Source organism: Schistocerca nitens, chromosome 1, assembly GCF_023898315.1.
Source record: "Schistocerca nitens isolate TAMUIC-IGC-003100 chromosome 1, iqSchNite1.1, whole genome shotgun sequence".
NCBI lineage: Eukaryota > Metazoa > Arthropoda > Insecta > Orthoptera > Acrididae > Schistocerca > Schistocerca nitens.
The window spans coordinates 436,323,137-436,338,118 of record NC_064614.1 but is presented as its reverse complement, the minus strand read 5'-3'; the positions used below and the strand labels follow the sequence as shown (position 1 = coordinate 436,338,118).

At 44.6% G+C, this 14,982-nt stretch overlaps 1 protein-coding gene across 1 annotated transcript in view; it reads right to left on the bottom strand.

The window, feature by feature from the left end:
- The window catches only part of LOC126252797 (probable cytochrome P450 49a1), a 120,856-nt gene that overhangs the window by 30,291 nt on the left and 75,583 nt on the right, over positions 1–14,982 (bottom strand). Inside the window, exon 7 of the mRNA XM_049953770.1 lies at positions 3,222–3,391. Within this exon, the coding sequence (XP_049809727.1) occupies positions 3,222–3,391 (170 nt within the window). The remainder of the gene's footprint in view (positions 1–3,221; positions 3,392–14,982) is intronic.

Here is a 14,982-nt window from a genome sequence, read left to right as displayed (position 1 = left end):
TCATCAGTCCAAAAAATGGTTCAAATGGCTCTGAGCACTATGGGACTCAACTGCTGTGGTCATAAGTCCCCTAGAACTTAGAACTACTTAAACCTAACTAACCTAAGGACAGCACACAACACCCAGCCATCACGAGGCAGAGAAAATCCCTGACCCCGCCGGGAATCGAACCCGGGAACCCGGGCGTGGGAAGCGAGAACGCTACCGCACGACCACGAGATGCGGGCTTCCGTCATCAGTCCCCTAGAACTTAGAACTACTTAAACATAACTAACCTAAGGACATCGCACACATCCATTCCCGAGGTAGGATTCGAACCTGCGACCTTAGTGGTCGCGAGGTTCCAGACTGAAGCGCCTAGAACCGCTCGGCCACAACGGCCGGCGTCAGGGTTCCTCCGAGCCGTAATCCATAGGCAGCGGTCATCCACTGCAGTAGTAGCACTTGGACAACATGAGCGAGGCATGTCATCGACCCTGTCTCTCTGTATATCCTCCACGTACGAACAACATCGCTTTGGTTCACTCCGAGACGCCTAGACACTTCCCTTGTTAAGTGCCCTTACTGGCACAAAGTAACAATGCGGACGCGATCGAATCGCGGTATTGACCGTCTAGGCATGGTTGAACTACAGTCAACACGAGCAATGTACCTCCTTCCTGGTGGAATGACTGGAACTGATTGGCTATCGGACCCCCTCTGTCTAATAGGCGCTCCTCATGCATGGTTGTTTACATCTCTGGGCGTGTTTAGCGACATCTCTGAACAGTCAAAGGGACTGTGTCTATGGTACAATATCCACAGTCAACGTCTACCTTCAGGAGTTCTGGGAACTGGGGCGATGCAAAACTTTTTTGATATGTGTACGTTTAAGTATTCGGAAGTTTTTTTTATAACTTTGTTTGTCTGGAATGTAGCCTTGTCTGAAAGAGAATCACGGACAGTAAATGTGATGGTAAAGTAGAATGCTGGAGATCAGATTAGTAGATCCAATAACTGATGTGGAGGTACTGCATCGAATTGGGGATAAGAGAACTTTATGGCACAACTTGACTGAGAGGAGAGGTCTGTTGATAGGACACACCTGGAGATACCAAGATATCATTAACTCTGTAATTTTTTTGTTGGAGTGGTTGAGGGCGAGGGGTAAAAATTGTACAGCGACCAAGGCTTGACTTCAGTAATAAGCTCAAGTGGATGTAGGTTACAGTAGTTAAGGAGAAATGAAAAAGCTTGCACAGCACAGCCGGCCATGGTGGCCGAGCGGTTCTAGGCGCTACAGTCTGGAACCGCGCGACCGCTACGGTCGCAGGCTCTAATCCTGCCACAGGCATGTGTGTGATGTCCTTAGGTTAGTTAGGTTTAAGTAGTTCTAAGTCTATGGGACTGATGACCTCAGAAATTAAGTCCCATAGTGCTCAGAGCCATTTGAACCATTTTCTTTTTTTTTTTTTGCACAGCACAGACTAGCGTGGTGAGCCGCATCAAACCGGTGTTCAGGCAGAAGACCACGACAGCAGCATCAACAACAAATGTTTCTCATCGGTGAATACGCACGAGCATATACATAATTTGGTCCCAGAATGCACTGCTGGTGCGTAGCACTTGCATCCTGTAACCAGACACACGGAGTGGGAAGAAAAACTGCGTGAGGTGCTGGACTCATTTTCGTTTCGAACGACGTTCAAATTTACCCTCTGGCCGTCCTGATGTACCTTTTCCATCGTTTCCCAAAATCACTGCAGACGGATGCCGAGATGGCTGCATCCTTGCCTCTGCCTTCCACGCCTTCAACAGTGCTGCTTCTCTATTGACCTGGTCGTCAAGAACCTAATTTAACCTTCTTTCTGAAAGCACCATCGTAGCTCAATAGGATACAGGTTTCCAGTGGTGGCGGTCTTCCGGTTACCATTGCTGCCTCCGGACAGCGGACTCCCAGGTTCGATTCACAGACAGGTGTGAGAATGGGTGTTTATGTAGTCCTAATCATTTCATCTCAGCTTCATCACAAAAGACTCTCAAGTCAGATAAAAAGACTTGCACCAGGTGACCAAACAACTCGAAGTAAGAGTCTACGGAGTGCCAGACTAGCTGTGTGGCTGGATTGAAGAGTTTTTAGCAAACAGAACACAGCATGTTGTTATCAATGGAGAGACGTCTACAGACGTTAAAGTAACCTCTGGCGTGCCACAGGGGAGTGTTATGGGACCATTGCTTTTCACAATATATATAAATTACCTAGTAGATAGTGTCGGAAGTTCCATGCGGCTTTTCGCGGATGATGCTGTAGTACACAGAGAAGTTGCAGCATTAGAAAATTGTAGCGAAACGCAGGAAGATCTGCAGCGGATAGGCACTTGGTGCAGGGAGTGGCAACTGACCCTTAACATAGACAAATGTAATGTATTGCGAATACATAGAAAAAAGGATCCTTTATTGTATGATTACATGATAGCGGAACAAACACTGGTAGCAGTTACTTCTGTAAAATATCTGGGAGTATGCGTGCGGAACGATTTGAAGTGGAATGATCATATAAAATTAATTGTTGGTAAGGCGGGTACCAGGTTGAGATTCATTGGGAGAGTGCTTAGAAAATGTAGTCCCTCAACAAAGGAGGTGGCTTACAAAACACTCGTTCGACCTATACTTGAGTATTACTCATCAGTGTGGGATCCGTACCAGATCGGGTTGACGGAGGAGATAGAGAAGATCCAAAGAAGAGCGGCGCGTTTCGTCACAGGGTTATTTGGTAACCGTGATAGCGTTACGGAGATGTTTAATAAACTCAAGTGGCAGACTCTGCAAGAGAGGCGCTCTGCATCGCGGTGTAGCTTGCTCGCCAGATTTCGAGAGCGTGCGTTTCTGGATGAGGTATCGAATATATTGCTTCCCCCTACTTATACCTCCCGAGGAGATCACGAATGTAAAATTAGAGAGATTAGAGCGCGCACGGAGGCTTTCAGACAGTCGTTCTTCCCGCGAACCATACGCGACTGGAACAGGAAAGGGAGGTAATGACAGTGGCACGTAAAGTGCCCTCCGCCACACACCGTTGGGTGGCTTGCGGAGTATAAATGTAGATGTAGATGTAGATGTAGGTGGCTTTGCAGGCCAATAATGCCATATGATCATGTGATTTCGGAATACTGCCTACGTAAGATTCAACAGTTCAGGGCAGGGAGCCACACTAGGTGGGAGTGGCGGGGAGAGGCGGTTACCTGAGCGTCTCCTTGATGCAGGCCTTGAGGTAGGGCAGGCCCTCGAGGTGTGCGGCGGAGAGCGGGGAGCGCGGCGTGGGCAGCGCGCGCCGCAGCTCCTGCAGCAGCGCCGCCTGCTTCTCCGGGTTGCGGGACAGCTGGTACAGAGTCGACGCCGCCGCCACGGACGTCTGCACACGTAGCCGACGAGGACAACATTAAGAAACAAGAAAGACCAGCTCTCACATCACTAAATGAACATCACGTGAGATTTCAACAGGCGAAGTCGTCTCCTCACTTACTTCCGTCAAGTGGCGATTTCTTACAAGTGCATTCTTGTAGCAACTAAGCGAAGTATTATAATAGAACTGTGATGAACTGACTATATTTATTTTTGATAGTTTAATTTTTGTGATATACACTACTGGCCATTAAAATTGCTACACCACGAAGATGACGTGCTACAGACGCGAAATTTAACCGACAGGAAGAAGATGCTGTGATATGCAAATGATTAGCTTTTCAGAGCATTCACACAAGGTTGGCATCGGTGGCGACACCTACAACGTGCTGACATGAGGAAAGTTTCCAACCGATTTCTCATACACAAACAGCAATTGACCGGCGTTGCCTGGTGAAACATTGTTGTGATGCCTCGTGTAAGGAGGAGAAATTAGTACCATCACGTGTCCGACTTTGATAAAGGTCGGATTGTAGCCTATCCCGATTGCGGTTTATCGCATCGCGACATTGCTGCTCGGGTTGGTCGAGATCCAATGACTGTTAGCAGAATATGGAATCGGTGGGTTCAGGAGGGTAACGCGGAACGCCATGCTGGATCCCAACGGCCTCGTATCACTAGCAGTCGAGATGACAGGCACCTAATCCACATGGCTGTAACGGATCGTGCAGCCACATCTCGATCCCTGAGTCAACAGATGGGGACCTTTGCAAGACAACAACCATCTGCAGGAACAGTTCGACGACGTTTGCAACAGCACGGACTATCAGCTCGAAGACCATGGCTGCGGTTACCCTTGACGCTGCATCACAGACAGGAGCGCTTGCGATGGTGTACTCAACGACGAACCTGGGTGCACGAACGGCAAAACGTCATTTTTTCGGATGAATCCAGGTTCTGTTTACAGCATCATGATGGTCGCATCCGTGTTTGGCGACATCGCGGTGAACGCACATTGGAAGCGTGTATTCGTCATCGCCATACTGGCGTATCACCGGGCGTGATGGTATGGGGTGCCATTGGTTACACATCTCGGTCACCTCTTGTTGGCATTGACGGGTCTTTGAACAGTAGACGTTACATTTGAGATGTGTTACGACCCGTCGCTCTACCCTTCATTCGATCCCTGCGAAACCCTACATTTGAGCAGGATAATGCACGATCGCATGCTGCAGGTCGTCTACGGGCCTTCCTGGACACAGAAAATGTTCGACTGCTGCCCTGGCCACAACATTCTCCAGATCTCTCACCAATTGAAAACGTCTGGTCAATGGTGGCCGAGCAACTGGCTCGTCACAATACGCCAGTCACTATTCTTGATGAACTGTGGTATCGTGTTGAAGCTGTATGGGCAGCTGTACCTGTACACGCCATCCAAGCTCTGTTTGACTCAATGCCGAGGCGTATCAAGGCCGTTATTACGGCCGGAGGTGGTTGTTCTGGGTACTGAATTCTCAGGATCTATGCACCCAAATTGCGTGAAAATGTAATCACATGTTAGGTCTAGTGTAATATATTTGTCCAATGAATACCCGTTTATGATCTGCATTTCTTCTTAGTGTAGCAATTTTAATGGCCAGTAGTGTAGGACTAAAAACTGATATATTACGGTAAGCCGCTGTAGACTACCGTAAGTAAGCGTAGACTACGGTAGTGTTCCTAGTTCTTTGGGTCAGTTAAGGTCGTACATGTGGTACTTGCATGGTGTTTGTGTTGCATACCTATCGATTGTTACCTCATAACGATCGCTTTCTTTACATATGCCATCAGTGTACTACTACATCCCATAGAAACTGGAAGTATTGAAACGTCAACAAACTGAGTGAGGATATAAACTGACGAAAAAAAATCGCAGGACCAAGAAATAATTAATGCAGAGCAATGAAATTTCGAGAATATATTTGTCTGGGTAATATACTTAAGTGATTAACATTGCAAAATCACAGGTTAATGTCATCGCGAGGTAAGTCATTCCAAATGTGGAGTGCTGGTACATTAATAGCGAGTTAACCACCAGAATGTTCAATGCAAGCTTGCAAACATGCATTTATTGTGTTGTACAGGTGCCGGGTGTCAGTTTGTGGAAGCCAGTTTCATGCCTGTTGCGCTTGGTAGGCCAGTGCACGGAGGGTTAATGCTGTTTGTGGATGACGCTGGCGTCGTCGTCCGCTTATGTCCCACATGTGGTCGACTGGAGACAGACCTGTGATCTCGATTGGAGACAGATCTGGTGATCGAGCACGCCAAGGCACCATGTCAGCCTTCTGGAGAGCATGATGGGTTACAGCAGCGGTATGTGGGCGAGCGTTGTCCTGTTGCAAAGCACCTTCTGGAATGGTGTTCATCAGTGTTAACACAACAGGTCGAACACCAGATTCACGTACATTTTTGTACTCAGGGTGCGTGGGACAACCACGAGAGTGCTCCTGCTGTCATATAATGGCTCTGAGAACTATGCAACTTAACTTCTGAGGTCATCAGTCTGCTGTCATATAAACTAGCACAGTAACTCCAGGTATGGGTCCAGTGTGTCTAGTACACAGACAGATTAGTTGCAGGTCCTCAATTGGCCTTCTTCTAACGAACACGCAGCTGGCACTGGTACGGAGGCAGAATCAGCTTCCATTTTGTAAATAGGCTGTTTAGGTTTTCATGTTGGTAATGCCACGTAGCGCTCTCTATTAAAATCGCTGACTGCGCTGTGTGTAGTCTGTGGCTGGTTGGACTCGCTGTTGGAAGTTATTCGCCAGTGTAGTGTTGGGAAGTTGGTCGTGAACAGCCCGTAGGGTTGGGCAGTTGGAGGTGAGCCGCCAGCAGTGGTGGATGTAGGGAGAGAGAAACTAGAGATCTGAGATGTTAATAATTTGTTAAACTGGATGTCACGAATATATATATATATATATATATATATATATATATATATATATATATATATATATATTCGTGACATCCAATTTAACAAATTATTAACATCTCAGATCTCTAGTTTCTCTCTCCCTACATCCACCACTGCTGGCGGCTCACCTCCATATATATATATATATATATATATATATATATATATATATATATATATATAATGAAACATTCCCCGTGGGAAAAAATATATCTAAAAACAAAGATGATGTGACTTACCAAACGAAAGCGCTGGCACGTCGATAGACACACAAACAAACAGAAACATACGCACAAAATTCTAGCTTTCGCAACCAACGGTTGCCTCGTCAGGAAAGAGGGAAGGAGAGGAAAAGACGAAAGGATTTGGGTTTTAAGGGAGAGGGTAAGGAGTCGTTCCAATCCCGGGAGCGGAAAGACTTACCTTAGGGGGAAAAAAGGACGGGTATACACTCGCACACACACACATATCCATCCATACATATACAGACACAAGCAGACAAGCAAACTCTTTGCCTCTGTATATGTCTGCTTGTGTCTGTATATGTGTGGATGGATATGTGTGTGTGTGTGCGAGTATATACCCGTCCTTTTTTCCCCCTAAAGTAAGTCTTTCCGCTCCCGGGATTGGAATGACTCCTTACCCTCTCCCTTAAAACCCAAATCCTTTCGTCTTTCCCTCTCCTTCCCTCTTTCCTGACGAGGCAACCGTTGGTTGCGAAAGCTAGAATTTTGTGTGTATGTTTGTGTTTGTTTGTGTGTCTATCGACGTGCCAGCGCTTTCGTTTGGTAAGTCACATCATCTTTGTATATATATATATATATATATACTCCTGGAAATTGAAATAAGAACACCGTGAATTCATTGTCCCAGGAAGGGGAAACTTTATTGACACATTCCTGGGGTCAGATACATAAACAGGATCACACTGACAGAACCGCAGGCACATAGACACAGGCAACAGAGCATGCACAATGTCGGCACTAGTACAGTGTATATCCACCTTTCGCAGCAATGCAGGCTGCTATTCTCCCATGGAGACGATCGTAGAGATGCTGGATGTAGTCCTGTGGAACGGCTTGCCATGCCATTTCCACCTGGCGCCTCAGTTGGACCAGCGTTCGTGCTGGACGTGCAGACCGCGTGAGACGACGCTTCATCCAGTCCCAAACATGCTCAATGGGGGACAGATCCGGAGATCTTGCTGGCCAGGGTAGTTGACTTACACCTTCTAGAGCACGTTGGGTGGCACGGGATACATGCGGACGTGCATTGTCCTGTTGGAACAGCAAGTTCCCTTGCCGGTCTAGGAATGGTAGAACGATGGGTTCGATGACGGTTTGGATGTACCGTGCACTATTCAGTGTCCCCTCGACGATCACCAGTGGTGTACGGCCAGTGTAGGAGATCGCTCCCCACACCATGATGCCGGGTGTTGGCCCTGTGTGCCTCGGTCGTATGCAGTCCTGATTGTGGCGCTCACCTGCACGGCGCCAAACACGCATACGACCATCACTGGCACGAAGGCAGAAGCGACTCTCATCGCTGAAGACGACACGTCTCCATTCGTCCCTCCATTCACGCCTGTCGCGACACCACTGGAGGCGGGCTGCACGATGTTGGGGCGTGAGCGGAAGACGGCCTAACGGTGTGCGGGACCGTAGCCCAGCTTCATGGAGACGGTTGCGAATGGTCCTCGCCGATACCCCAGGAGCAACAGTGTCCCTAATTTGCTGGGAAGTGGCGGTGCGGTCCCCTAAGGCACTGCGTAGGATCCTACGGTCTTGGCGTGCATCCGTGCGTCGCTGCGGTCCGGTCCCAGGTCGACGGGCACGTGCACCTTCCGCCGACCACTGGCGACAACATCGATGTACTGTGGAGACCTCACGCCCCACGTGTTGAGCAATTCGGCGGTACGTCCACCCGGCCTCCCGCATGCCCACTATACGCCCTCGCTCAAAGTCCGTCAACTGCACATACGGTTCACGTCCACGCTGTCGCGGCATGCTACCAGTGTTAAAGACTGCGATGGAGCTCCGTATGCCACGGCAAACTGGCTGACACTGACGGCGGCGGTGCACAAATGCTGCGCAGCTAGCGCCATTCGACGGCCAACACCGCGGTTCCTGGTGTGTCCGCTGTGCCGTGCGTGTGATCATTGCTTGTACAGCCCTCTCGCAGTGTCCGGAGCAAGTATGGTGGGTCTGACACACCGGTGTCAATGTGTTCTTTTTTCCATTTCCAGGAGTATATATATATATATATATATTGAACACTATTAAGGCAAATACATTGTTTGTTCTCTATCAAAATCTTTCATTTGCTAATTATTTGCCTATCAGTAGTTAGTGCCTTCAGTAGTTAGAATCTTTTATTTAGCAGGCAGTATTGGCGCTCGCTGTATTGCAGTAGTTCGAGTAACGAAGATATTTGTAAGAGATTCATGAAGGGTATAGGTTATTGTTAGTCAGGGCTATTCTTTTGTAGGGATTATTAAACACCAGATTGCGTTGCGCTAAAATATTGTGTGTCAGTTTAGAAATGATCAGAATAAGTAAAGAGAAAACAGTCTCAGTACGTTCAGTTTTACTCTGCTTTTTCAGTATCAAGTAAAGTAGAAGCCTTACCAGCACAGCCATTCCTTACGTATAAAAGGGGAAGTTTAAATTTGTGTAGTGTACCAAAATTACTGAACCGTCGTTATGGTACAGCGCAACTCTAATTAGTATCGATGTTTTGGTAAGCTAGCTACTGTGCCTTGACTTCGGGTGTCTATTGTGTTTTCATCCTGCCCTCCTATGAGCTCTCGCTTGACGCCACTGAAGTTGGAAATGTCGATGGTTTGGGGCCGATGGAATGCTCGGTGCAGGGCATCTGGCTCGGAGCTGTCTTTGAAGTAACCGATTTGTAACAGTTCGTTGTGTCACTATAGTGGCAACTGTTGCTCAGATTGCTGCAGTAGATGCAGTACGATGCGACAGAGCCATACGCAGAACACGATGGTCTTCCCTCTCGGTAGTGCCACGTGGACGTCCGGGGCCCGGGTCTTGTCGTGACCACTGCTGCCAGCAGTCACGAACAGGAGCTACATTCCTCCCAAACCTTTCTGCAGTATCGCAGAACGAACATTCAGCTTCTAGTCACCCTATTACACGACCTCGTTCAAAATCAGTCTCCTTAAAGGCATTCTTGACGAACACCAACTCACCAGAGTCAAAGATAACTAAGGCTCACGTCCTTTATAGCGTCTATTTGAAGTAAACCTGATTTACATCCTCATAGTGGCGCTACTAGCGCCACTCTCACGCTACTGGCGCGAAATTGGAACAGACATCATCTATCAGATGTAGAAACATGCCTACCAACTTTCGGTTAAGCGCACAACTCTTTCTTGGTGTTGCGATTTTTTGTTCCGTCACTGTATAAGAGGCCAGGTGACCTTGGAAACATTTTTCTTCTGCGTATTATCCTCCTCTCTGTTACTTAATAATAAACGATATTTACAGCAAAGCTGAAATTTTCTGTTTTAATTCCAGTTTTATTCGAAAATTGTTGACTTATACCGCGAAACAGAGGGATGTTGTAGTAAAAATAAAGAAGACAATATGATTTTTTGTAGCGCTAGAAAACGCAATTTTCTCGACAAAAAGGTAAAAAAACGCAAAACAAAAAGTATCGAACATTGCTTCAATACTTGGCCCAACTTACATAATACATGTTTCTGTTTTACATAAACAATTTCTGTATTTACCAATAATAACAGGAAACTCTTGATGGTTATTTGTTTTGCACATAATTAGAACCACACCTCATTCAGTGTTACTGGACTTGTATTCGGAAGGACGACGGTTCAATCCCGCGTCCGGCCATCCTGATTTAGGTTCTCCGTGATTTCCCTAAATCGCTCCAGGCAAATACCGGAATGGTTCCTTTGAAAGGGCACGGCCGACTTCCTTCCCCATCCTTCCCTAATCATATGAGACCGATAACCTCGCTGTTTGGTCTCTTCCCCCCAAACAATCAACCAACCTCATTCAGTGTTAGTCCATTGTGTATTTTATATCCTTACAGAATATAAATTGCATGTTACAAGTAACACAAATTAGTTGACCACGTAACTTCTGTGCTTATATATATATATGTGTGTGTGTGTAGTGTACCAAAACTGTTAAACCGTAGTTATGGTAGAGCGCAACTCTAATTACTATCGCTATTTTGTTAATCTAGCTACTGTGCCTTGACTTCGGGTGTGTGGAATTTCTTTGTCACGCCGGGAGAGGATGCGACTTGCCGTTCTTTGAGGTGTCTGACTCGTTATAACAATTTTGAACCAAGCATGAATATCTCGAGTCAGACTCGTGGAAACGAATGAAGACCAATTGTAAACATAGCGAGCCCGCACTCGTGGGAACAAAATCGGTTCAAATGTATACACTGTGAGTGAAATTCATGAGACAGACACTTATCAGTTACAACTGTGATATAGTTCTCACCATTACGCAAGACAACTGGTCACATTTTGGTAAATCTACGTTACAGAGCAAGCCTGCTAGGGGTTTTGTACTTTCACCTTTGAAGAAAAGTTTAATAAACCCTTACACAATGTTAAGAGAGGGGCGTTTGTATGGACGTAGTGATGAAGAATCCAGTGAAAGCGGCGTAGCTGTACAAAACAGAAAACATGCGAAGCTTTTAATTATAGACGACGATAATGCGTTCAATATCTAAATCAAATGTATCATCGATTTAGTAGGAAGCGAAAAACAGATAAATGATTTGGAAATATTCTGGGACTTGTTGCCTAAAAGCACCTGCTTCAAATCATTTAAGTGTATACCCAGGAATATTAGAGATATATTATCTTATGTTTGATGATAGATATTAGGAAATACTTTTTACGGAAACAAATCTCTACGCACGATAGTAGACAACAAATGAGAAAACGAAAAGTGGGTGGCACTTGGCAGCCTGTTACTTTAGACGAAATTACGGCCTACTATGCACTGTGCATTTTGATGGCGCAAGCCAGAAAACCAGTTATCCAAATGAATTGGTCTAAAAGACCATTAGTAGAAACGCCATTATTTAAAAAAAGTAATGTCTTTATAAGATTTAAACAAGTTTCGATATCCTTATGCTTTGCAAGTAATACATCTCTATTTCCAAACAATAGCTGAAAACATAGTATCAATACTAGGAATAAGAACGATCTACGTAAAGACCTAAAATCACTTACCTTGGTTCAGAAAGGGGTGCAGTATTCAGGAACACACATTTTCGATAAATTGTCAGCAACCATTAAAAACTTGGTTTCAGATAAAGCACGGTTTAAACAGAGTTTGAAAGACTTCTACTTCATAGATGAATATCTTAACAGAGACTGTTAAGATAGCTTATGCAAAAATATCTGTCAGATTTCAGTTTTGACAGCGCTTGGTCACAACAGTCAAGATTACGTATTGTGTGTATGATAAATTTATTAATAGTGCATAACAATGTTTCATTCTGACAGCGCGTTAATTGTGTAAATATTCTCTGTTCCAGTTTACCGCATTGTATTCACCTACTTCGGCAACCTCCTGCTAAATGATCAGGGTGGTAAGTAATATATTCAAATGTTTTATGTTTTTATGTTATACTTTATGACATGTTCCACACCCACGAGAATCATCTCATTTTTTGGGTCTATGGAACGAAAACTGAATCTAATGTAATCTAATCAATAATGAAACGCCTTAGAAAGATCATCGACCCGTGGAATAACAAATTAAAAGAAATTTTCAAACAGGACGAAAATGTCATTATACAGGTTGGTCCATTAACAGTGACCGGGCCAAATATCACACGAAATAAGCATCAAACGAAAAAACTACAAAGAACGAAACTCGTCTAGCTTGAAGGGGGAAACCAGATGGCGCTATGGTTGGCCCGCTAGATGGCGCTGCCATAGATCAAACGGATATCAACTGCGTTTTTTAAAATAGGAACTCCATTTTTATTAGATATTCGTGTAGTACGTAAAGAAATATGAATGTTTTAGTTGGACCACTTTTTCGCTTTGTGATAGATGGCGCTGTAATAGTCACAAACGTATAAGTACGTGGTATCACGTAACATTCCGCCAGTGCGGACGGTATTTGCTTCGTGATACATTACCCGTGTTAAAATGGACCGTTTACCAATTGCGGGAAATGTCGATATCGTGTTGATGCACGGCTATTGTGATCAAAATGCCCAACGGGCGAGTGCTATGTATGCTGCTCTGTATCCTGGACATCATCAAAGTGTCCGGACCGTTCGCCGGATAGATGCGTTATTTAAGGCAACAGTAAGTGTTCAGGCACATGTGAAACGTCAACCACGACCTGCAACAAATGATGATGCCCAAATAGGTGTTTTAGCTGTTGACGCGACTAATCCGCACATCAGTAGCAGACAAATTGCGTGAGAATCGGGAATCTCAAAAACGTCGGTGTTGAGAATGCTACATCAACATCGATTGCACCCGTACCACATTTATATGCACCAGGAATTGCATGGCGACGACTTTGAACGTCGTGTACATTTCTGCCGTTGGGCACAAGAGAAATTACGGGACGATAGCAGATTTTTTGCACTCGTTCTATTTAGTGACGAAGCGTCATTCACCAACAGCGGTAACGTAAACCGGCACAATATGCGCTATTGGGCAACGGAAAATCCACCATGGCTGCGACAAGTGGAATATCAGAGACCTTGGTTAATGTATGGAGCGGCATTATGGGGGGGAAGGATAATTGGCCCCCATTTTATCGATGGCAATCTAAATGGTGCAATGTATGCTGATTTCCTACGTAATTTTCTACCGATGCTACTACAAGATGTTGCACTGCATGACAGAATGGCGATGTACTTCCAACATGATGGATGTCCGGCACATAGCTTGCGTGCGGTTGAAGCGATATTGAATAGCATATTTCATGACAGGTGGATTGGTCGTCGAAGCACCATACCATGGCCCGCACGTTCACCGGATCTGACGTCCCCGTATTTCTGTCTGTGGGGAAAGTTGAAGGATATTTGCTATCGTGAGCCACCGACAACGCCTGACAACATGCGTCAGTGCATTGTCAATGCATGTGTGAACATTACGGAAGGCGAACTACTCGCTGTTGAGATGAATGTCGTTACACATATTGGCAAATGTATTGAGGTTGACGGACATCATTTTGAGCATTTATTGCATTAATGTGATATTTACAGGTAATCACGCTGCAACAGCATACGTTCTCAGAAATGATAAGTTCACAAAGGTACATGTATCACATTGGAACAACCGAAATAAAATGTTCAAACGTACCTACGTTCTGTATTTTAATTTAAAAAACCTATCTGCTACCAACTGTTCCTCTAAAATTGTGAGCAATATGTTTGTGACTATTACAGCGCCATCTATCACAAAGCGAAAAAAGTGATCCACCTAAAACATTCATATTTCTTTACGTACTATACGAATATGTAATAAAAATGGGGGTTCCTATTTAAAAAAACGCTGTTGATATCCGTTTGACCTATGGCAGCGCCATCTAGCGGGTCAATCGTAACGCCATTTGGTTTCCACCCTCAAGCTAGAAAAGTTTCATTCTTTGTATATTTTTCGTTTGAGGCTTATTTCGTGAGATATTTGGCCCGGTAACGATCAATGGACTACCCTGTAGACGAATCCTTAATGCATATGAAAGGCGTTTAGCCTATAAACGATTTAATCCATATAAAACAGCGAGACTTGAATTAAAAATTTACAAACTGTGCGAGCAAGCAGCGGTTTATAGGTTTAGAATATATACTGGCCAGGAAATAACTGATCAGAATAATAATTCATCTAAGAATGGTGTCATGGACTTGTCAAACTCGACACTGAATAAGGGATGTGCTTGGTTTCTTGACAACTGGTACTCCTTCCCCAACCTCTCTTTAAAATTACACCAGGAAAACACTAGTGTTATCGAGATAGTACGCAGAAATAGGCAAAATGTGAAAAAATATGGAAAAACAAATTATAAAGATAGAAGTATGTTTGTGGAGAAGCTGGCTTTGAGATGGAAAGACAAGCGTGACATGTATGTGATATGAAGGGAACACGATACTGTGGAGATGGCTAAATACATAGAAAAACGATGAAACTGAAATGCATTCTCGAACACATTAGGGAATGGTGGAATTGATCGTTAAGGTCAGATGTTGTCCTGTTTCCCAGTCACGAGAAAAATCCTCAAAGGATACCGAAAACTTATTTTGCATATGTCGGATATTTATTTGTTCAATACATATAATTTGTATAAAACAATACACGGACAAAGACAGGAAACATGTTTATTAACGAATAAATATAGCAGAAAAATGTACAATTTGCGGACTGCGGTTCAAGGGGAGCATTTATTTTTGTAATTACATTTTTTGTTGACAATGTCTAATTTTAGGCGTTGTGTTATTACAGTCCTTCTGAAGAAATCATACCGGAAGACTATAATTTTTGTTAAAGTATTGTAAATTTATATATTTTTGTTTCGTAGTGTTGACTGAAATAGTGCATTAAAAACTATAGGTGTCACAACTAACTCTGCCACCTCATATATAAACGAAATAAAATGTGAAAAATACAGTTG